This window comes from Coturnix japonica, chromosome 1, assembly GCF_001577835.2.
Source record: "Coturnix japonica isolate 7356 chromosome 1, Coturnix japonica 2.1, whole genome shotgun sequence".
NCBI lineage: Eukaryota > Metazoa > Chordata > Aves > Galliformes > Phasianidae > Coturnix > Coturnix japonica.
The window spans coordinates 120,308,236-120,333,081 of record NC_029516.1 but is presented as its reverse complement, the minus strand read 5'-3'; the positions used below and the strand labels follow the sequence as shown (position 1 = coordinate 120,333,081).

Genomic DNA, 24,846 nt, shown 5'->3' with positions numbered 1-24,846 from the left:
GCGAGCCCCCTTTAGCCGGTAAGGAACGGCTCGGCGCGGAGCGGCTCGGCTCGGCACGTCCGGCCCGGGATGGCGGAGGGCAGCCCCACCTCCCTCCTGCACCTCTCCATCACCCGCTGGTGAGTGCCGCTCCGTCCCGCAGCTCAGCCTGTGGTTGTGGGGTGGATCGGGCCGGCCAGGACGTGGCTGCACCGGGGGCTGCAGGAGCTCCGGCTGGGAGTAGAAGAGTCGGGGTCTGAACACAATGTGGGAAGGCAAAAGTTCTGCTTAATATAAAGCCTCCATTGTGATGGTGGTGCATGAAACATCCTATGAAAGAGGGTAACGTTCCGTAAATGTCTGTCCTCCGACATCATTTGTACTGCCATAAGGGAGCCTTCATGCTGCAGGACCACCCCAACCAGAGCTGGTCTCTGTGACTGCCTGGCATACAGCTGTGCTGAGAGACTGATGCTTCCTGAGGTCATGTTTCCTTGGGATGAAGGCAGTGGTTGGGTTCCTCTTCAACAAGGTGCTCTGTGGGGTGGAGTAAGGCAGTCACCATCACTTTTATGGGGCTTTGAGAAGGAGAATCACCTGCCAGGTGACAGGGAAAGGGAAATCAGGGCTGCTTTCTTCTTACCCCAAACATGGCTGGGTCCAGCTATCAAGCTAAGCTGAAACATCAACATACTTACTGAAACTCTAGATATACTATTTCCATTTCAGAAGAACTAAAGGAAAGGAGTTGTGGAGGTCATCTTGAAATGTTGAGACGCTGCGTAAAACCGAATCATAAGCAATCCTTGAAAAGATGAGCTGTTGTTTCTTTCATCACAATAGGCTTCTGAATCACCTTTCCGTGTTTTGAGGTTTTTTGAGTGTTTAGCTCCATTGTATGACTGGTGTATTGACGATAGCAAAGCAGACTTAGCTTCAGGAGTGGTTTAATAGCAGACCCGTATGATGTCCCAGCTATCAAAGCTTCATATATAACAGGTGACAGACCCTCTCCCTCTGGAGACAGGGAGGAAGCAAGAGCTGAGCAGACATCACAGAGCCATGGCATGCTGATGCTAACTGGCATCTACTACAGCATATCACTCTGCTGCGGAGATTACCTATCATCTGCTACCATAAGAGCTAGTGCTTTACACAAACACTGGTAGCCTGAAATCAGGATATTAAGAATGTATTGAGTTCAAGTCTGACCTGCTAGTCTCACCTGGTAGATATGAAAAGTCTGCGTTCTGAACCAACCTGCTTATTGAAACAAACATAGTGAGGCACTTTATGCTTCTATAACATAGGAGTTACTATTACCTGATCCACTGTAAACTTGACAAGCTATTAAAATTGCAAGTTAACAATCCTTTATTTTTCCCCTAATTCCGATATAAACTGATAGATTTGTTTTGTTTCGTTTTGTTTTAAAGGATAGCTGATAATTTCTGTTTGTGCGAAGGATGCACCATACCCCGCTGGCTGCTATATGAAATGTATATAGAAAACTTCAGTTCAAATGACAACGACAAAGTAAATTCAGCCACCTTTGGAAAGGTACAGAATAGAGAGGATTTGTAAGATTAGAAGCTGAGATCCAAACAGAAAATAAGATACGTTTGTATCAAATGTATGTGCTGTGTACCAAGAAAAATTAAATAATAGAAAAGGGCGCGTACATGATATATTATTAATAGGGTAATTCAGCCTAAGAGTTTAGAAAAGACTGTGTTTGAAGGCTTCTGTATTGTCCTTACTTCTTCTTTGGCTTATGTGGGAGTTGTATCTGTGTTTTCTGTGGCGGGTGAAGGCTTTTCCAGGGTAAGCAGTGCAAGGTTAAGAAACCAGTCCTGAGAAGCTGATACTTCTGTCCTTAAAAGACCCATTTGGTTGTTACATAATTTGAAACTTCCTTTTTTAACTACACTTAGGGAGATTTTGCTCCAAACACACGCTGAAAATCCTTCACTGAATCTTCCAAGCAAAACAAAAGCAGATGTAAAAAACAATCTCCTTTAAGCAGTTCCACTCTTCCACTAAGTGGATGTTGATACAACCCACAAGGCAATTACCACATAGAAATCCCACATGCGACAAATTCTCATAGCTATTTGGCTTTATTTGACCAATTAAGGAAAACAGAATCATATGTGATTATATTCAAGATTTTTTTTTGTTCAGAACTTCCTATTTTCACAGCTAATAGTTTTCCATTAGTGCCTGTGGTAGGAGCTGTTTTAGCATTTTTAAAGGAAAAAATCAAGAGAAAGTTTTGCCTGGAATCAATTTTGTGCGTGGATAAACTCATTTTAAGAATCATTTATCTCAGTTCAGCTGAACCTGCTTCATTTTGTTTTCTTTTTACTGGGTGATGATCACTCTTACTTCAGGTTTGAGTGACTGATCCCACACAATTGGTTGACCACAGCCTAATGGCTCATCACCCATCAGCCAAGCCATGGGTGGAACTGGTCTGGTTCGGTACAGAGGTCTGCCATGAAGCTCATCACCTTACCATCACTTAGCAGTCGATGGAGAGAAATAAGTAGTTACATACGGTTCCTCTCACCCTGAATGAGTCATCTCATCAGCTCAGGTGACTCATGCCTGTTTTAGAACTGCCTGTTTTTCTCCATTGACCATGGAGTAAACCAAGAGCAGCTTACACAAGGAGCCACGTAGGTGAGTCCCACCTCAGTATGAGCTGTGGCTGTGCAGCAAGAGACTGAGCTGCAGTTACACTGCTTTAAAATACAGGTGCTCATGTAAGCGGTTACAAGAGGCCGGTGAATAATATGAGCTATTAATAATTTGTCAAGCTGTAGTAACTCGACCGCGCTGTATGTAAGGATTTTTGCAATCAAGCCTTGTGTGAATGAAACTGCAGTTATTTGAGATGGCACTAATTTAATCTGCCTGGTCCCTCTGCTCCAGTATGTCACTGTCTGTAGAGGAGGCCTCAGTTCACAGGATGGCCTTTTGGGACAAGGAGAGTATGTACCACATTGAGAAAGGGAGCAGCTGAGGTGTGTGCATGCAAAAAAATGTGCAAAAAGCAGAACTATACGAGCACTGTTGTAACATGCAGGTCAGGGGATGCAATCTGACCCTGTGCAGGCCTTTAAGCCAACAAGGTGTATGCTGCACAAAGGGCTGCAGAGAAGGATCACCTGGCTACTGAGCCAGCACTGTGCCCTCATTCCTGTACAGCTCCAGCAACCCTTGTTAGGCTCTGCCTCCACAGGGGAGCTCATGCAGAATAATCGTGGTGAAGTGAGGTATTACCCTGACACTATCATATTATTCTGTAGGGCTTAACCTTGGCAGGTGCTGCCTGACCCCAGTTCACATTACCACAGGGGTGGACTGGAGGTCACTGAGCAGTGTGGGGATGGAGCCTCTCAGAAACATCAAGTTAGAGCCCAGCCTGCAAGTGCTTCATGTGCAAGTGAGAGGGTTGTGTAAGTGAACACTGCACAGATGAGGAGGGCTGGACAGGGATGGAGGAGCTCCAGCCCCTCCATAAGCCCCATACAGATGCTTCTTGCAGATCAATTTCCCCTGGCTGTGCTGCACCCAGCCAGCTCTGGGTGGTCTCCTGGGTGTGCTTCAGTGCAGGCAAACCAGGCTGATGTGAAACAAGTCTCACCTGAGGGACGTAATCCGTGAAATTACTCTCATTTTGATCCACAAAAGCCTGATTGACTTCAGTTCAGCAGTTACCATTTGAGAGGTACGTAGGGACAGGTATTAGCCAGCAAGCAATGGAAAGGAAAAGAAGTGATCAAGGAGAGAAAACTGTAATGAACGCATCTTTGTGTTTTTGAATGAACTTGCCAAGAATCTCTAATTTTCTGCTTGTTTTTTAGCTTATCCGGTTAGTTTTCCCAGGTCTGGGGACAAGAAGGCTGGGCACCAGAGGCAGTGCCAGGTATAGTGTCTGAATCCTTTGTTTGCAAAACATGGTGAGTGACTGCACTAGTAAAACTGGGGGCAAAAAAATGGCAGAATTATCAGCTCCAGCTCTAATATATCTTCTGATCTCTTCCTCAGTCTCCCTTCTCTTCCCTTCCTTTTGTCCCTTTAGCAGAAGCATGAGGATTGGTATAGATATGCTTTCATTGATTCAGCATCCAAATATATATTTGCACTCTGAATATCCAGACTGGGAGAAACAATGCTTTAAAGGGCACTGAAATGCAGTCATTTTAGAAGCATTTGGAGTGGCTGTAGAACTCTGGCTTTGAATTATAATCTTATTTGATCTGTGATTTTTCTCCACTAGCCTGGACCTGCTGTCTTGATACAGCAGCTTGGAGTGCTTGGCCACAGATGCTCCCAGCATTGGTTGGGATGGTGCGTGCTGCCCTGTAGCCTTGTGCAGTCGTTTCCCACCAGCAGAAGCTCACCCTCTACTGGCTGCTGAAGGCCAGGAACTTCCCCATTCACCCTGTGCCAGATGCTGGTGTACTCCTCCATGACCAGAGCAGAATGTTAACACCAGAATGTGCATAAAACTATAGCAGTTCTTCTAGATTTATTGGTTTTATCTTCCACCTATTGGCCACCCAGTCCCAAACCTATTGTAAACCACTGTGTTGCAAGTGCCCACTGTCCTCCAGCTTCAGTGGGAATGTGGGGTCCTCTGCCTGCTGAGAGTCTGTGACTTCTCTAATTATCCTGTGCAGAGCTGTTGCGCTGTATCTGCTGGCTTATGTTAGTTCACTTCAAAGAAGGTATCATTCAAGGGCAAAAAAAAAAAAAAAGAAACCCCAAACAAGTAAGTAAAGCTTGTTAAGTCATTCTACAAACACTTGTGTAAATATTTTGTGCCAAGGAAATAAATTTCCAACAGAATTGATAAAGTAAATGTAGCATTTTTCTTTTCACTTTGTCTTTTCTTCTTGTCCAACGATGCTTTCAGTAGAGGAGTATCAATTATTTGCTAACTGTCTCAAAAACCACCTGCTTGTCAGTTCACCTTCTTTTAAAACTTATTTTCTAGATATCACTATGATGGAATAGCTATCAAGAAGGACTCTTCCTTTTATGGACGTTATTGCTTTCTTCTGTCTCAAAAAAATTATCGCAGGTTTGTTTTCTGAGTATTTTCTAGATATTGTCTGTACATAGAAGTCTGTTATTTCTCATGGCTGAACATCATCAACAGTATGAGTATTTTCTTCCTCTTACACACACTATAGAAGTGCCGTGACATTAAGCAATACTCCTAACAAGAACATTCAGTTTGGAAAAAGTGCCTTATCTAATCAGATTTCTTTGAATCGGACACTGTAGAAAGGCAGATCATTGCCAGACCGAAGGGAAGAATGAAACACGTTGAGGCTCTAAATGGAAGCTCAGATAAATGACAATTGCTTCTTGACATTGTAGCACTTCTGTTGGTAAGCAGTAGGCTGAAGAGATACGCATTACAATAGAAAGGACATGGTTTAGTGAGAACAACTGGTGATGGCTGGACTGGATGATCCTGTAGGTCTTTTCCAACCTTGGTGATTCTGTGAGGAGAACACATGCAACGGTGTTAGCTAGTTTTTACTAAAAGATGAGGCATGCTACTTTGAAAATATTGTCTCTGTTTTGTTTTAAAATGTCATGGTTTTAAAGTAACCTCTTGAAAGGGAACAGCAATGAGGTGGTACGTAAGACAGGTGTGGAAATTGACTGCGAAAACAGAAAAACAATCTAAAAAAGTGATGAACATAAGGTAGCATAGAAGCTAAGTGAAGACTTGATCTCAGCTCAGTTGTAGGCAGGATGAGGAAGGCCATCGCTAAGGTCATGGCTGAGGTAAATGAGCTACAGACTTGCATTTCTCTTGGGGAGAAGGAAAAAAAAAGAAATGTGTATACAAACAAATTCTTTACTTTGGTTTCCATTCTTTTAAATGGGTATGTAATAGCTCTCTATGGCATGAATGTTCTAGGGATACAAGAGAGACTATTAAGCACTCAGATATTCTGGCGATGATGAAAGCTGTTTCACTGTCTGTGGTATTTTATTGTATAGTTAATTGAATACACGCTACAAGAGAATGGAAAAATTATACCCACGGGTTTGCTGCCTGTCTTTGCTGGTTAGATGGCAGAGCAAAGCTGCAGCAGTCCAAGCAGCCACAGCGGAGCAAGGATAAAGAGTGGAGCAGGGCAAAGGCTCAGGTTCTGCACACAATCAAGTGGCAATCAGTTGTTTTGAGACCAAAGAAATTATTCATAAGCAAAGTGAGGCTCATTTCACATGAGAACCTTGCTAAAGTGATATCTCTAGCTACCAATGCACACTATATTAAATACATATACATTCAGATAAACATCAGCTTTCTCGCTGCAATACTCTTAGGTAAGTCTGTTAACTATGAAATTATCTTGTGTGACGCTTCCTTCATTTAAGCTGTTGTGTGAAGTCACAGAGCTGCATTTTAGAGCACCTTTCACTCCAGACCCAGCCACGTGCCCCCATCTAGAGCCAATACGTGCACCAGCAGCACCTAGGTGTCACCGCTGCTTCTTGGTGCCTGTTAAAGGACAGCAGAAGGAAACAGAGAGAAGGCAGTAAAAACAAACAAATGAAATGCAGTCAGATGCACGTGGTTATCATAATCCCAGATGACTGCTGCATCTGATGAGGATGCTCTTACAAAGCACCTGTGAGCTGCTCTGTTTTGAAATGTTGAGTATTTCTGAAGATACATATTCTGTTGTGCTGCTGATAATGTGAAAGTAGAGCAGGTAAGCCGAGCTGTGACCAAATGGGTCTCCAAAGGTATTACAGAGATTTAAGAGGGTATGGGATAATTTGAAGTACACTAAGGTGACTTTTAGGAATGGGAGCTTTGAGGATGAGGTCTCCCTACAATGGCAGCTGCTCTGGCAGGTCAAAGTGGTTTGGAATATGGCAGTGCTAAAAAATGCCAAGGAGTTCCAGCTTTATAAGAGTAGAATCATATCATAGAATCACCAAGGTTGGAAAAGACCTCTAAGTAAGAGTTACTTCATGATCTAGGAACAGGGGAGGCTTGGGCCTCTTTCTAGCGAAGCAAACCTGTAACTTTTCAGTTACAAATACTAGTGTGTTTCCAGGATATTATCTTTTCTGATCTCAGTGTAATCCATCAGTCCCATTCACCATTCTCCCTCCATTCATTTTCCCTTCCTCCTTCCCATTCAGCTCAGTCTTTCTGCCATCCCTACAAACAGACCTCCCCTATCAGCTCTCATTCCCCCTCCCCAGCCCCATGGGAGGCAGAGCTGAGCTCATTGCCCTCACCTCCCCACCCACGTTCCACTCTGTGTGCTCTATCTTTGCCCAGGCAGTGCTCTCCAGGGAAGAGTGTTTCTGCATGGCAGCCAAGCACCCCTGTGGGCACCGGGTGAGTCTGAACCTATTTTGCTAACGATGCTCGCCTCACCTGGCAAAGGTGAAGTAGGGGCAGGTGGAGGGGTAGTGAGAAGGAAGGCTTCAACCTGCTCCCCAGCAGCCTGCCAAAGGAGAGGTGAGGTGCTGAGGTTTGTTGCCATAGCAGCAGTGGCAGAATGCAGCTGGCTGCCTGCTTGGGAAGAGCAGGAGCTGGAAAATGTTTGTTAATTGTATTCCACAGGCTTTAGGAACCTGCAAGGATGAGACTTTTGACAGCAGTGCATCTGTACTGACCCATTCTTTTGTTTGTGGGGACCAAACACATGCAGCATTAACACTGTGCCAGGTCTTCGGTGGATGTAGTCCTTTGGCTTTCAGCACCAAAATGGGGGTGAAGGAAAAGGGAGGTGGCGTGTGTACCAGCCACCAGCAAGGACAAAACAGTGCAAAACACTGGCTTCCACCTTCCAAAGAACAGAGTCCCTGAGAGCCCAGGAGCTTGAAATGGCTTCACAGACAGGGAGTGCAGGGGTTGGAAGGGACCTCTGGGGATCACCTGGTCCACACCCCTGCTAAAGCAGGTTCCCTAAAGCAGGCTGCACAGAAAAGAGTCCATGCTTGTTCTGAATGTCTTCAGAGGAGGAGACTCCACAACCTCTCTGGGCAGCCTGCTCCAGTGCTTCGTCACCCTATCAGTAAAGCTTTCCCTCTTGTTCAGATGGAACTTGCTCTGTTGAACTTTGTGCCCATTGACCCTTGTGCTGTCACTGGGCACCACCATCCATTTGGCACCTGCCCATTAGATATCTATGAGATATGATAAGATCTCCTCTCAGCCTTCTCTTCTCCAGGCTGAACAGCTCCAAGTCTCTCTTCTTTTCTCTATTCAGGAGATGCGCCAGGTTCCTCATATTCTTTGTAGCTTTCCACTGGACTCTCTACAATAGTTTTCTGTCTTTAATGAACTGGACAGTCCAGAAATGGACACAGCACTCCAGATAATATCTCCCTTGTAGGCCTTTCCTCTGACTCTTATGGAGAGAACCCAATCCTTCCACTGCCATTACCCAGCTCCATGCAGCCCAGACCTTCACTAATGTCAAGGGTTATACCTTCTCTCCTTCCCTGTCCATTGCTCCTGAAGAGCCTGTAGCCATTCATCTCAGCATTCCAGACTTGCGATCCATCCCACCACACCTCACTGAGTGCCAGAATATCCTGGCCCTAAGACTGGACTAAAACTTCTGGTTCACCTTCCTTATTTCCTATGCTCCATGCATTTGTGTTGAGGAACTGAAGTTGGACCAGAAATTGGCTTACTGGCTGGTGTTTCTTCATACTGTTCTTCAAGTGCCCTCCTACCGATATCTGTTCTTCTTGACTCTGGGCAGCTATTGCTGATACTGCCTTCACTGTTCCCCTTTCCCAGCAGCTTTAGGCTTGGCAGGCCTGTAGCCAAAGTTGTTCTCCCCTTCTTTCAACAGATGAACCACAACGCTGTTCACAACAGACAAGGTTTCTCAGGGAGAGTGCCACTGCCTTTCTCTCCTGCAGGATTCACTTCAGCAGCACAGGCGTAGGAGGAGGGAGGAGATGACAAAGCAAGAAAGCAGCCTACTGCTGCCCAGCTCTTGGTTTTCCAACCAAAAGCTGATTGTTGAGCTATTGCAGACCCATGAGAATGCTGAGAGTGTGGAGCATCAAGGAAGACTTTCAAAGTAGGCAAAGGGCAGCCAGGAAAAAGTTGCTGTCTGCACTGATAAAGGGAACAGAAATTGGGGTTACCGTGCAGTCAAAGCTCAAAGACAATTATGATTTCATTATTTCTGTGTCTATGATTTTTATTTTCATTCCAAATGAGTAGCCACTACAAGTTCAAAAGCGTGAATATGGTACAAGAAGTTGGAAGAGATTGCGCTGCTAAAGGGCTAATATCTTGCTGTCTGCAGTGAGTAGCTCTGTTTTATCTTGAAATTAGTCTCCAGATTCATTAGAAAATCCTGGGGCCACTGAACGACGGGAAAGGGAGGGATTTCTTTTCTTAAACACACTACTGCCTACATCAGCCTAGTACTCTCAATCCACTTTGAGATCATTTTCTCACTAAACACAGTATAAATTGGTGGGTTTTTTTTAAAGGGCTTTATGTTCTGTATTTTACCACAGTGCAGACGCCTGCAGTTCTGGAGATGCAGCTGGTTACGAGAGCAATAGCAAAAAAAGAGGAACAGTGAGTTTCAGATAGATCAGACTTATAACAAAATGGTTCTCTGTGTGCTTAATTAGAAATTCTGTATCATGTTGTAATGAAATACAATTAACCCATCACACTCCCTGAAGTAACCTTTGTCTGTGTAACCTCATTAAATGCTTACTCCCACTACTCATGATGTGGCTAAGTATTTTTATTGTCTAAATATCAGCTCAAATAATCTTTGTCATGCCAAGTGTTGAAATCATGGCTGACCGCCCAGGTTTCCAACACTGGAATTGTTAGTTGGGCATCACCTTCCTGGTTGGAAGCCCACCACTGCAGGCCCTCTTGCTGTTGTGCCAGTGTCCTTTCAACTCACTGAGACTATATTGGCAAGGGAATTCTATAAAGCACTGTGAGGTGATTAAGAAAAGAGAATGGAAGCCCTGCTCACCAAAGGCTAGGCTGACTGGTGTCAGTTCTCGAATGCAGTAGGGAATTGGCTTGACGCTGGGGTGGTTGGAAGCCAACCCACAAAGCACAAGCAGCGGGATTATAGAGATCACAGCAAGGGAAAAGGAGACAGTGTGTCTTTCTAGTTTTTTTCATGGTGCTCAGAGTGCATGTAACAACAGCTGAAGAAAACCTTGGCAGATAGTTGACAGAGCATTATTTAGAAGATGGCTACCGTCAAAATGAGTGCTACAGAAAATATATGTATAATATACGTGTAGCACGACATATTCACTTGGTTAGAAAATAAATTAATGTGCTGTTTGGAATTTGAACTTTCAGTCAACCATGCTTGTTTCCTTCACCCACCTCTACATTTTTCTACAAAAAGAACAAGCATTTCTGTGAATAATTACATCTTATTACTAAAAAATAACAACATATAACTTCAAGAAAGTGCTTAGTAACTTTAGCAGAAGTGACAAGATAACTGTGCTTTTTTGTTTTGTTTTTGTCTTTTTTAATTCTTTAAAATACACTCCGATGCTTTGGAGCAAGGATTTGCACTGTTTTCCATCAATCACTTATCTGAAAACTGAAGAAGACAGACTTGCATACGTTTTGCCTGAATTTGGGCTGGCCTGCCCTTGGGAGCAAGAGTTACTGAACAAATACCCCTATGAGATGGTATGTTTAAGTATTCAGTAATCAAGCAGTTTAGCTCTTTGACTACACAATCTGTTTCACACTCTTTTTGCTTACTTTGTCCAGGTTATACAGATTGCAAATGAGTACAATAGCCACTGCCAAGACATTTTACAGGTTGTGAAAATGCAAGAGCTTGACAAGGTATGCCTTTTTCTTCAGTAAACTCCTTGCATGATAGAGAACAAATATGATAATGAAACGGTTTCTTTGTAGCTTATTTGGATGATGGTTTTATTTAAGGTAGACATTAATTTATGAACAAAAAGAGCACTCAATCGAGATACACTGGAATTCTTAATTAATGTGATCAACCCTTCTAAGTCGATCACCTTAGAAGGCCATGGACACATATATTCCATTATATCCACATATCCACAGCACATCTCTTTGTCTCCCTGCTCTTTGTCATGCTTCCTTGCCCGGTTCACCCCAGGATGCTCCCAGTGGTGTCTGAACCTGGCTTAAGTCAGGTGGGGAGCCAACCTCTGTGATCATCTTCCTGCTTACGTGCTAATGTGTATGTTCTTTCACTGAGCCACACATCACATGTCACTAGCATGAAACTGGTGAAATTTCATAAAGGACTTTGTGCAATAGGTGGAAGACTGCATCACATCATTCTGGAAGTCTCTACAGCCTGAAAAAATAGCGTTTATATCCTTGCCAGATATATGCCAGCTGTTCAAGTACTATGACAGATATCTATTCAAGGTACTGTAGACATGTTTGTTGTAATTACTTTATGATTTTTGTCCTAGAAGTTCTACCTGGAGAGAAAGATCAGTTGTTTACTGTGTACTGTACAATGAGATTTTATTTTCAGTGTATATGTATATATAAATTTTGAGCCAATGAGTTCGGATTTTGAAAGGAGACAGTGGAATTTGAGACTACAGCCATTTGCTTCCGTATCTTCAGTTCACAGAATATGCCAAGTTAAAAGGGATCCATAAGGATCATCAAGTTCAGTTCCTGGCTCTGCATACAACCATGGTTGAAAGTTCTTAATACCAATAGAGGATGATATTATAAAAGTGATCTGGGATTCAAGAATGAGGATATGAATTTGAAGTTCAGCTTGATTGCTGGATTCTAAACTACATGAGGCTTATTTTTCCTTTGGTAACTTTACTGTATTTCTCAGTGACGTTCCATGTAGATGTACACAGTTTTCTGCTCAGAATAATTTACTTCTTATTTATGGCAAGTCATCAGGCATCATCTAGTAATTAATTCAGGAGGCTCTACTTGCTTCTAGGACCTTTTTCCTTCTGCTAATAAATATAGTTTAATTATTGCCTTAAGAGGAGGAAAAAAATGATCTTTTTCATGACATAAATTGTGATCACAGGTAAAATGTGTTTCATGCTGCTGTAAAAAACCTGTAGTGCAGTGACCATGCAGCTCCATGTATTTACATTGTAGGAAATGGATAATATTCTCCTCGGTGACTTCTTGGAGGAGGTGTCTGTTCACTATCTGAAGTCAATCAGAACATTCAGTAAAAATGTTAAACTCTGGCTGCTTAACGCTTTGGAAGAGCTTCCAATGCCACTCCAAACATCCAAATGTAAAGGTGAGTANAAAATGTTAAACTCTGGCTGCTTAACGCTTTGGAAGAGCTTCCAATGCCACTCCAAACATCCAAATGTAAAGGTGAGTGATTCTCATAAAACAACCTTTTCTTCAACTGCAGAAAACACTGGGTTACAAGGCTATTAAATTATTTTATAAACATTTTAGCTGACGACCTTGATAGTAGGAAGGACTAGAGTTAGTTGGCACACAGCTAAAAATAAATGGTCTCAATTGATGTGAGAACAAATTTAAGCCCAAATAATTCTGAGTTCCTGGTTAATTAAAGTGTACTCGAATCTTTTTAAAGACCTGTCTTTTGCCACACTCACTTTGGCTGTGTTGATGACTCTGAAAAATAAGCACCCTGCCCTCTGAAGTTTAGGTAGTGTTCTGTCTCTTCTCCTTGCAAGTGGTTTTATGCAGATAAATTAATTAATGACTGTAGGGCACTCCAATATAAAGTACAAAAAAAGAAGCCAAAGGCCTGTAGGGAAAATGTGACTCTGTCATTAGAGCAGGATTAAAAAATCTTGTAATATACAAAGGTGTGTGATCCTAAATATGTACACACATACATACTTTGTTTTATGTATGCAGATATGTTCATATGTACAAAACGTTCAAGGTCATGTTGGGTGAGGCTTTGGGCAACTTGATCTAGTAGAAGGGGTCATTGCCCACAGCAGTGGGACTAGTTGATCTTCAGGGTCCTTTTCAACCCAAGCCATTCTATGATTCCACAGTTTATATATTACTTAGAATCATGGAGTGGTTTGGGTTGGAAGGAACTTTTAAGATCAGCTAGTTCAGATATGCCGAAGAATTAGGCTAAAGCAAAATGCTGCTCTGTTGCTCCATGAATGAAAACCATTTCTACAGTGAGAAAGATGGGATCCTGCATGGATACAGGTCTGTTAGCGCACATGTGCTCAAGGATGACTTGCAGTCGGTCTCAAACCCGGCAGTCCTTACATTCAACAACTGACAGAGCAAATTTAGTAATCTGCTTTTAACACACTTCTGTGCATGAAAGTATAATACGTAATTAATCAACTACAACACTTTCGATGCATATCCTAGGCTTCGGGGCTTGTACAAACTTCAGAGAAACAGAGTTTACTTGAAAACCATTGTCTGTCCACAGATTTAAGTTATTTTATACTTGATTTTCAAAATCAGATAGTTATATTTTATTCTTAGAAAGGATACCCTTGGACCACGCTGTTAGTAATTCTAATGCATTATAGACAGGATCAAGTAGAGCAACAGAAATCAGCTTTTATTAACAGTGCTGAAGAATTGTAGATACATAAGTGTGAAAATGCAAACTCTAATCAAAACAGAACATTTAGAATTCATGCTGCCATCAGTCGTGACAGCATCTGAAACCATACTCATAAAAGAATGTTGCTCTTGCTTGAGAAGTATCTCATGGAAAACATATTGGAAGCGTTTTTCCTCTGCATCGTGGATTAACATATTTCCAGTGGAGGAAGAACAGTTATCGGTACTGCTTGCAAGCTTTAAACTTGCAAGGTCCTCAGCATAGATAGCAGCTCAGATATCTCTCTGTGCTCTGAGTTAACCTGTCACTCCCACAGGGATCTACTTTACAATTTAAAGAGATCTGTCTTCATCAATATCTTTAAGAATGCAAAATATTAACCATATGAAACACCTGCCTCTTCTTCTTTAACAGAAGTTACAGTGTTTATAAAAAGACTCAGGAGAAAGACAGATCTTTCTAATATGGCCAAGGTATGTTCCAGAATCCATGAAAAAGAAACAACCCTGAGTATCTCATTCTCTAAAGAAGCCAACAGACAGTAAGGATCATTTATGAGATGCTCCACTGCAGTAGAACAACAGCAGCACAGGTGTTATTATCTGTATACTAACCATGGTCCAAACCATGCTCACCACCCTACTTATTTCTGCCCACAGTAAGTATGCTGAGGGGCCCTCTGGGTTCTGTGAGAGCCTCCAAGATGTGGTTAGTGGTTGCTATCCTGTACTTTCTCAGTGCTGCATTATTATGATGGGCTGTGCCCTTCCTGTAGCTTTTCTTCCATTGCTGTCCTTAAATACTTGCAAAATCACAGCACAAGCAGTACAAGATTCTCCTGGTATAGCCCATCTGGATTAAATGACTTCACTGTATCCCCACGGCAAAGGAGTAAAAGAGGGGAACTATGGCTCCTTGGGTTATACGGCAGCATCACATCTTTCCTTAATAAATGTAGTTTTCCTTTGTGGGGAAGCTTCATCACCAGCAACATACAAAAGTTAAACCTCACACTTAGAAAAAAAAAAGTCATTTTGGGGGTGGTTTTTTTTTTTGTTTTTTTTTTTTTTAATAATAATAATTTAAAAAAGCATAAATGTGCATAGGTGTCCTAACATGAGCAAAGGGTCTACTTCTATCAAATGTCAAGGACTGGTAGTTTCCATTTCCTGAAGCAGCACTTTGGAGATGCTGAACTCTAGGAAAAACTCAGCTTCATAACACTGTATGCTTCTTAACAGTGCTTCTTACACATCAAACCACCCCATCCCACACAGCTGTATGTGCCAGCTGTTCCCAGTCATTTGGACCTGATTGCTGTATTTAGACTTCATTCTGTTGCGCTTGGTCTTGAGTTTTAAACTAGCTGGAGGGAATTCTCCAGCAGCAGCCCTCTGCTTTACATTGACTGCGCACTGTTTAACCTGCACAAAGTGAACATTCTAGAACTGAGAACCTGGCTCAGGTCTACACTTAACATAGAGCACACTCTGAGCCTGGTTCCTCTTCATGCTAACTGGCAGTCTTTGCACAGGTAAATGACATTTGCACCTTCTCTAGAGCCTCTTTAAAAATACAAGCGAAGGGCAAGGGTATTCCAGAGTAACTGGAATTCCTGGTTTTAGCCTTCACAACATCTCGGGGTAGTGAGCCCCCAGGATTTGGTTATTTCTCATGTGAAAAAGTACTTTCTTTTATTAGTTGTGAAATTTGTGCCCTTTTTCATGCAGTTCTTCCTGCAGACCTCTGTCACATTCTTTCTCAGTTATTTCTGTCTCAACCTGAAGTTTCATTCTCTCATATGGGAGTCATTTGGTATTTCTAATCGTCCTTCAAGGTTTTCTCTCCCTTGAAAAGCACTTTGAATTTCAACCAGACAGGTGGTCAAAGCAGGTGACAGTGCTCCTAATGAGAATGGTTATTGAGGGACTGTGCAGCTGCAGCTTCTGAATGGTGTAAACACACTGTGCCTCGTAGAGCACTTTGCAATAATTTAGCCACCTGGTGAGAAAATCTGAACAATTTTGGCAGGGTCAGCATTCAGAAGGAAAAAGTAACTTTCCCATCGTGTGTAGATAAAGCAGGCTGATATTTGCTATTACCTGATGTACGGATATAATTAGAGTATAAGAAGGTGCAAATTCCCTGTGAGAAAGGAATGTGAGTATAATGCTCGTCATTTCCAAGGGCTGATTCCTGCCTTTGGTAAGCTGTATTTAAGTGTTGTCAGGGCCAGCTCTTAGTAATTCAGAGTATTATGCTTTGTGAAGTGTAATGGGTAAAGAAAGAAAGTGGCCTAACATACTGGGGTATGGAGCTGCGTTGCCAGCATTCTCATTGTGTGCTCTTGCTGCGACCAGCAGCTCTTCTTCCAATGCTGGAAACTCCATGTGAAGCAAGAAAAGAAGCTTTGTCTTTAACTTGGCTGAAAAAGACTACTGAGAGTCAGGCTGCTTGTGATATTTGAGTGATACCAACAGAATAGTGGAAAACAAAGGTATTGGGCTGAGGCTTATACTTGCAAGTGGGTGTAGTGTGATAGAAAGTAGTGATCTCTACCACGCACCCAATGAATGGCTTTTGTTCTAATGTTCACCAATGCTGAAGTTTTCACTGAAGTTTGCAAGTAACTTCAAGAAGAAAATCCTCTGCAGTATCTGTGTATGTAATATTTGTGGGGACAAATATGAAACCAGATTCATTCACAAATGACTCGCAAGCAAAGACATGGGACAAATTCCTTACTCGAACTTCATATTACGTGAACTAACAGAGTATTTCTAGCCTTATTTTTGCCTTCTCAAAGGCCAGGAAAACTCAAGAAAACTCACTTTTGAATGTAATCGGAACACGTATTAAGGACAAGTGGTATTGAGGGAAAGTAGATCCCAATACATCATTTCATTTTTTCAGACAAAGTACCATTATTTGGCATAACTGTACTAACTGCAGGCAAAAACAATTGCCCAGATGCTTCAAGCACCTGTCAGCCTTGTCTTCTCCATCACAGACACTACCACAAAGTCTCATTGAGAATAATATCACCCAGAACAAAACCCACTCAAAGACAGCTTAAGATTCATCTTCTTTGGTGCTTTTATATTTTTTAAATCCCCATTTGGAGTCTAGTGGTAAATTTAAAGCCACACTTCTAACTTAGCACTGAATAAGGGAAGCTGTTTTGGCTGAGTTAAGGGCTCGTGGAAGTGAAAGACGTTAACTGTTTTCTTGATAACTGCAGACAATGAGAATAGTCTTGAACAACTACAGCAAAGTCACCGTTCTGATCTCGGACTTGAATGCTGTCATCAGTCAAGGATTGCTGGATGTGCCTGGAAACCTCTTTCAAAAGAAGTATGGAAATCCAGATGAACTGCGGTACAACATAGAAATCAAATGTAATTTTTTTTTCTATGTTTTTCTATCCATTTAAGCCTCTGCCTGACGTTGTTAAAGCTCTAGCATGTTTATTCATGGCATCTGCCCTACTGGGAATTACAGGCTTTCAGTAACCCTAAGTACTGGAAAAGAGCCAATAAAATTGAGAATGGAGCACGCAGTTATATCCGTTTGATTTTAAAGGTTAAGAATGAAAGGCTTTGATTCTCTCTTAATGCTTCCTATGGCAGCGGGAGTGGGTTTTGTGCTCCCAAATGATAAATCTTCCAAAAGGAGGCTGATAAACAGGGACATTCACGTTTTATGATTTGCTTCAATGAAAAAGAATTTCCTAGAATTACGTTTTGCATTTTCCCCTCTTATTAATCACAGTACATGAAATCATCTGCTGTTGGATTTTACATGCCCGTATGCTGAACTGAATGAAGACCTTTCAGCTTCCTCATCTTTTTGCTCTGTTAGGGCCTGCGGAATTGATGCTGCACTGTAACACTAAAATACAAGGTTTTCATGCAGCCATGACATGATATATTTGCCAGTCTACTGAAAAGCAATGGGAACATAATGGCAAGTTAATTCTAAGCTTAACAGACTGCCATTTAAATCGTTAGCAAGAAACAGGCGAGATGGACCGGCTGTGCTTAGAGCTGATGGAGGAATCCTCAGCTCTTTGTTCCTGGCCTGCCGCAGGCGTGCTCCCTGACAGGGGATGCACCACCACCTGCCTGTGACGGCTTTTGGCAGGAATAATGATTCTCTTTGTTCGTAGAGCCATCAAGAGAACCATCTGAACAACATTCATATGAGCCTTAAAATCAAAAACAATGCACGGGAGTTTTTTATTACATCCATTTCATTCATCATTATCCTTTCATAGGCAGATTTATTGCATTTTCATTTTCCACACCTTTTCCAAATTGCTATTAATAATAAACAAAGTTTATATGAGTATGTTTTCTGACAATAAGTCCTGTTAGCTGAAGGGTGTAGATTCAGAGAGATGCAGTCATGATGCAGCTTGTAGCACATAGTGGTAGCTTCTAATCTTTTGGGGAAATGTCTGCACTGCTTTCTGGCATTGCTATATATATTTCCATAGAATACTATGGGATATCTGTAGTTATTGTTTCAAAACATTGCCCTCCTCAACACTGGATTTTTCTTTCTCAACCATATAGAAGCTAAGATAAGAAAGTTGGTATTGCATATAATAATATTCCAGCTTGCACTTGTGCACAGTTTACCCTTTCCACTTTGGCCATGATAATTAGATTAGTGCAGGCATGGTAGCAATGGCTATGGGGCTGGATGACCTGCATATCAGGGTCCTAAGGGAAATGGCTGATGTGGTTGTTGAGCTGCTCTCCATTGTATTTGAAAAGTCGTGGCTGTCAGGTGAAGTCCCTGGGGACTGGAAAAGGGAAACATCACTCCCAGTTTTTAGAAAGGCAGGAAGGATGACCTAGGGAACTAAGGGCCAGTGGAGCCTCACTTCTGTACCTGGGAAGATGATGGAACAGATCTATGGCTCTCCGTCCACGTGGAGGCCAGTAATGAGTGGTGTCCCCCAGGGGTCCATCTTGGGACCAGTACTCTTTAACATCTTTATCAGTGACATAGACAGTGGGATTGAGTGCACCCTCAGCAAATTTGCTGATGACACCAAGCTAAGTGGTGCAGTTGATACAGCAGAAGGAAGGGATGCCATCCAGAGGGACTTTGATAAACTTGAAAGGTGGGCCCCAGTGAGCCTAATTATGTTATGTAGCCCTGCTGAGAAGGACTTAGGGGTCCTGGTAGATTGAAAACTGAACATGAGCCAGCAGCATGCACTTGCAGCCTGGAAAACCAACTGTATCATGGGCTGCATCAGAAGAGGGGTGATTGATCCCCCTCTACTCTGCCTTCATGAGGCTCTTCAGGAGTATTGTGTCAAGTTCTGGGGCCCTCAACACAGGAAAGATGCCAGATCTTTGGAGAGAGTCCAGAGGGGGGCCACAAAGATGATCAGATGGCTTGAGCACCTCTCCTGTGAAGACAGGTTGAAGGAGATTGTCTTGTTCAGTCTAGAGAAGAGAAGGCTTTGGGGAGACCTCATTACAGCCTTCCAGTATTTAAAGGGAGATTATAAACAGGAGGGAAATCAACTTTTTACATGGATAGATAGTGATAGGACAAGGGGAAAAACTAAAGGAGGTAAGATTTGGGTTACATATCAGGGGAAGTTTTTCACTTGAGAGGGTGGTGAGGTGCTGGAACATTTTGCCTTGAGAGGCTGTGGGTGCCCCATCCCTGGGGTGTCCAAGGTGGATGAGGCCCTGAGCAGCCTTATCTACTTGATCTGGCATTGAGCAACAGGGGGGGTTGGAACTTGATCATTCTTGAAGTCCCTTCCAACACAAGCCATTCTCTGATACTATGATTCTATGGTTCTCTGACATAAGCTTGAATTCTGACCAGTTTCTAAGAAATTGCACAGTTACACTAATCAAAATGCTATAAACAGAGGTCTTAATATATTTAAAGCCAAATATAAAAGAAATTAAAAACATCTAGAAATGGCAGCAAGCCAACCGCTTGATCTCCCTTCTTTATTTCACAGGTTTAAATGACCTATTATCTTCGCTGGCACAGTCTACAGAATATTCGAGTTCTCCCTGAGCTGTGTATCTTCAAATCTTCAGGCTTTTGTCATTCAGGTACAAGATGAATTAACAACATCAGAAAAAGAAGAGTGATGGCGGCATTTATCCCTCGCAGCCTGTCAAAAGTTTGCAGGAGCTACATTGAAAATACTAGCAACATGACCAGACTGCAGATTTGCATAAATACAATTTATGCATGCTGCACAAAAAGAGAATTAATGGCATACAAAACTTCCATCTGTGCAAGCAACTACAAATGTATTTCTATGCATATATCCGCTTTGGTGATTTCAGTATCTGGTCTCATTTTGTAGACACAGTCTGTAACACTGCCTTGTAAATCAAGATCTATAAGAAAAATGTCTGTATAAATAAAGAGAACACTTAATGACTCCTGGAATTGCTGATTTATGAAACTGTTCATTTTCAGCAGGTTGTAGGAGAGTGATAAATGCTAGTACAATGGTTCTAGCTCTCATGAAAGATTCAAGTACCATCATCTTTGTGTATAGATCTCTCCCGAGGTTACTAGTTCTTGCAACGCTTGTCCATCAGTGATCCAGAACTAGTGGTAGTTTGATAGTAGAGACAGACTTGGAGACATTCAGAACTTGGCTGGAAAAGACCTGAAATAAGATGACGTATACAAAGATCCATTTCAACTTCAGTTATTTTAACTTAATTTTTCATCTTTGTATGCAGTCTGCACAGGGAATAGTCCACAACACAGTAAGGGACTCTTTTAACAGCTTCATCATAATGCATTTATTTTTTATTTTTTACTTTTCTCTATTTGCAGCCAGCAGGATAAACAGGAGTTTAGAAAACTGGCTGCTGATTTCCAGTTGAGATGGAACTTTCCTACTATGCGCAGTAAGCAAGGCGATGACACTCAACTATGCAGACAGTTTTGGTAAGTGAGAGCCTTGTGCCTGTCATCTGATTGTGAACCTCAGATGGCTGAGGGACCAGATCGTTTCAACAGACGTTTGCAGTCAAGCTAATGATCCAATGAACATCACCTCTCTAGGATGAGCATAAGGGAGGAAGGGAGAAAGATGCAGCTGGAGATGGCAGAGGGGCAGGGCTCCCTGTTTTGGTAGGGGCTATCATTTGACGTTTAAAATGGATACAGCATCTTAGATTGCAAATCCCTCTTCACCTCCATTGCAGGAACTCCATCAGGAAGGGGTGATGGAGAGCTGGGGCACCAGCATCGCTAACCATAATAATTCCATATATCTAAAGCGGTAGCTTTCAGAATCCTATATTTTTTCTGTATAATACAGTAACAGCAGATCCAGATACTAGCCAAATGTGCAGCTAGTTCTTCCTAGAGAAGGTATAGGCTCCTTCCCTATGCTTATGCCTTACACTGTCACGTTAGGCTGACTGAAAACTAGACACTCTTTCAGCTGGATGAGTTTTGTCCCCGTTGTAGTGCTCAGAGCTGTCTAGCACCAAATCACACACACACTACTGCAAAGCAGAAGTGAGGGGCCTTTGCAGTCACATTTATTGGAAGTGCCTTGAAGTGGTACAGCTGTGTCTTGAATCAACTGTTCCTCTTCTATACTGCATCAATCCTAACTTCCTTTCTCTTTGTTTGTAAGACCTTTCAGAGGCTATATGTCTTTTATTTATTCTGGAGCAACGCACTCTCTCCTCTGGATAGCATCTCAGCCCAGACTGCATGAACTACCTTTCAGACTTTCAAAGAAGCACTTTCATAATTTTTCCTGTTCTGTCGGCGAGAGCTTCACACCAACAGCCAAAAAAACCCCTCATTATCTTCTTAGACATTCCCCTTCAAAGCTTAAGGCTTTGTGTTTCCTACAAAGACATAACAAAGGGGTATGCTAAGGTTGCTGCCTTTTATGTTCTTCAGTATTCTTTCCCTATTACTGGCTGTGCTTGTGTATGTACATGCACAGCACTTTTCTGCATCTAGCTGCTACCTTTTGCCTCATAATTAGATTACGAACTCCCTGGAGAAGGACTGAAGGTTTGCTCTCTGACTACATGGGACACAGCACAGTCAGGTCCCTTGTCCATGAGTGTCTGCATCGGAGTAATAGTAAAAATCAGTCTTCTACCTCTGCAGAAGTGTTCTGCACAAAACTCCCCAAAGTTAGATGCAATATTTTGTGCATGGAGTGAAAATTGTGAACAGATTCCAAGAACAGCACTGGAAGCTCAATGTTGATTGAAATTGCTAATGAAGATGAAATCCACTCCCCTCTTCGTACCTCACAAAGAGTTTAATGTATTGCCTCCCTGTTCTCTAGTAGTTAATGGCTGGGGACATAATTAATACCATCTGATGTAAAGCATCCTATCCCCCTGCTGAGCCTGCCTCAAACTAGTTACAAACACTGTTTCATCGCACATAAGACAGTCTTATTACTGCACTTCATTAACACTGAGATTTAATTTATTTTCACATATGACAGAGCCTTTAAAATGCCTTTTAATCTTTCTCTGTGATGTCCCAATTAAACTGGTCATTATTATCTTCTTACCTAAAACCATTGGTTCCTTTAGACATTGGGTCATATGATGTAACAGTGTCCCGTCTTTCCCAGGTCTCTACTCCCACATTTCTACTTGAAGCCTTAGTGAACAACTCTGCACTCAGGCCATTGCTTTTTGTAAATGTCTTTAAATCTCATCATTTCGTACAGACAGTGTGGGGATCCCGCAAGTCAGAATATGCTGCACCCACCGAGGACACACACTTAGGTAAAATGTAGAACTTTTGGTAAACGGCTGCACTGTGTCATGTTAATACAGCATGCATCCTCACAACAGAAGTCAAACATACCAAAAAACAGATCCAAACTCACTTCTGTCTAAGGGCTCTTGCTAAATGAAACTTGCACTACTGACAATCAGACACATTGGCTTCTGTGACTCTGGAGTGATTGTCTTTGCCTTATTCCAACCAACCTCCTCATGGGTGATGTTCAAGTGCAATGGAAGGAACCTGCAGTAAGTCTCCTGTAAGGCTGAAAGAAGCGTCACAGCAGTCAGGATTAATGGGACTTCATGGCATTAAGGGACATGGTTTACTGATGGGACTCTGCAGGTCAGGTTGATAGTTGGTTTTATGATCTTGAAGGTCTTTTCCAACCCAGACGATTCCATAATTCTATGCTAAAGCTCTTCCATTACCACCTCCTTTCCAGCACATGTGCCTCTACTTACCTCATACACAAAACCTTACATCAGCTTAGTATCTTCTCTGAGGCATTCAGGGGAGCATTGCCAAGCCATGGTGGCTGGACAGTCACCTACAGACACTTAAGCACTTTCAACCACAGATACAAGTCAAAATCCAGTGGCCTCCATGAGTCCTTCTTCTGGCTTTTGGCAACTGTAACTTGGTATCTTGGCATACCCAGCTGCAAGGTAAGCCATTTAATGTCATAAGTATTGACAACTGAAATCTGTACGAGGGGTTAGCTTGGGGAGAGGCTGAATAATTTATCTGTGTTAGGGGGGAATGGGACAGCAATGCTAGTTAATAAAGGTTAAAATAAACTCGACATGAGCAATGAGATCTGGGAGGACGAAGTTGAGTACGAAAACGTGGATTAAACACACAACATAAACATTGGAAAATTAGGGTTTTTTTTTTTATTTTTTCTTACTCTAGGATCCTGGCATTTGTTTAATTTGCTACTCTTGGATTACGTTGCTCACGTCTTCCAGTCCTATATAGAGGAGGGAGAGGAGGGAGAAGAAAGTTTTTGTTGTCACACAGCAAAGCGACCAGCCTGTTTCTGTGGGTTTAATGGCCAGCTACTTTGGGCATGGGGGCTACTTCTCTTCTGCAGCAGCGGGAGAACCTCCAGCTGAAGCTTCTCAGTCAACTCTCATAGTTGATGGCTGAACCAGGAGTTGACTTCAGAGATGTTTTAAGCAACGTTATTCAGAGTTTCTGAGCTATCTTGGAGAAAGCACAGAATCAAGGTAAGATAAAATATTAGCTCTGAGAAGCTGAGAAGAAAGAAGAGAAGAAGAAATTAAAGAAAGAAGAGAAAGAAAGAAATGACAAGAAATGAAAGAAAGAAAGAAAAAATAGAAAACGATAAAAATAAAAAACAACAATATATAAAATATCATAGTAAATCATCCGACACTCTCTCTTAACAAAATAAACACGTAGCCCACACATTCCCCTGCAGGGACACCGGTTCCTCACGCCCGCCCACCCTATCGCCTCTGAGTCACCTATCCGCCATTACCCCGAAACCCCCGACCTCTCAAGAAGAAGACAAAAGAAAAGAAAAAGAAAGAGAAGACAAGAGTTAAAGAAAGAAAGCATTAAAGTTGTGGAAACTGGGAGAGGTGTAGACTTTGTAGTTTGCAATGTGTGTGAAGTAGCACTAATGAATCTCAGTGCTTGCATGGAGTTATGTCCAATGTCATCCGCACTACAAGCCAAAAGCCATCCTCCCACAATCCTTATTGAGGGATTATAACCTTCACATTGCCTATCTCCCACTCACCATGGTTCCCTCATTCTTCCTTGATTTTCTAGAAGACTTTCATCTTTTTGTTAGGTTCTCTGAGCGTCACCTAAGCAAGAGAAGCCTTGTTCTGCTGGGTTTGGCACAGCTCAAGGGTTAGCAGGCCAAATGGTATTTACTGATCAGAAGAGAAAGCACATAGTATAGCCTTCTCTCATTGCTGGGAGCACTGAGAAACTCTCTTTCCTCCATCCAGCTACTACTTTTATCAGAGATACTGCAGTGCAAAATGCTTTAGATCTTTCTGCCGTGCCAGACTTTCTTGCAGTCAGTCCCTGGTTTCCAATTAGCAGCATAAGGGATGACATACAGGTAGAAAACAAAATGTCTGAGTCTTCTTAGGACACAAAGCTAAATCTTAGGACATATCGGAATGCGGATCAAGCCTTTGTGGTTAATACAAGTGATATATACATCACTGTTTTCAGATTTCTGTGTAGTAAGAGCACTTAAGACTCAGAGAACAATGTGTTTTCTAGAACACGGAGAAGAGCAAATGTTAATGGCACCAAGACTAATGAGGAAATAACATTTTCGAGGTGATCTTGCTGTTTGTTATTTTACAGCTTATTCCTGCACCTCCCAGGATGTAGTCAGGCTTCATAAACTAAGACCAGGACTGGAAACTGACTGTTTTAAATAGCATCTTTATTAGTTATAAAGACTCTTGGAAGGCTTTTAAATATAAGA

At 42.2% G+C, this 24,846-nt stretch overlaps 1 protein-coding gene across 1 annotated transcript; it reads left to right on the top strand.

Moving 5' to 3' along the window:
• Positions 1–23,516, top strand: RFX8 (RFX family member 8, lacking RFX DNA binding domain). The gene is given in 18 exon segments (XM_015851377.2): positions 1–119; positions 1,416–1,539; positions 3,852–3,913; positions 4,988–5,074; positions 7,313–7,372; positions 9,526–9,589; positions 10,565–10,693; positions 10,778–10,855; positions 11,312–11,425; positions 12,140–12,290; positions 13,992–14,050; positions 16,819–16,975; positions 19,579–19,619; positions 19,622–19,675; positions 20,425–20,478; positions 20,480–20,534; positions 23,280–23,377; positions 23,379–23,516. Coding segments are annotated over 18 exon segments (1,575 nt in total). The 5' UTR covers positions 1–69.
• Positions 23,517–24,846: the final 1,330 nt, after the last annotated feature.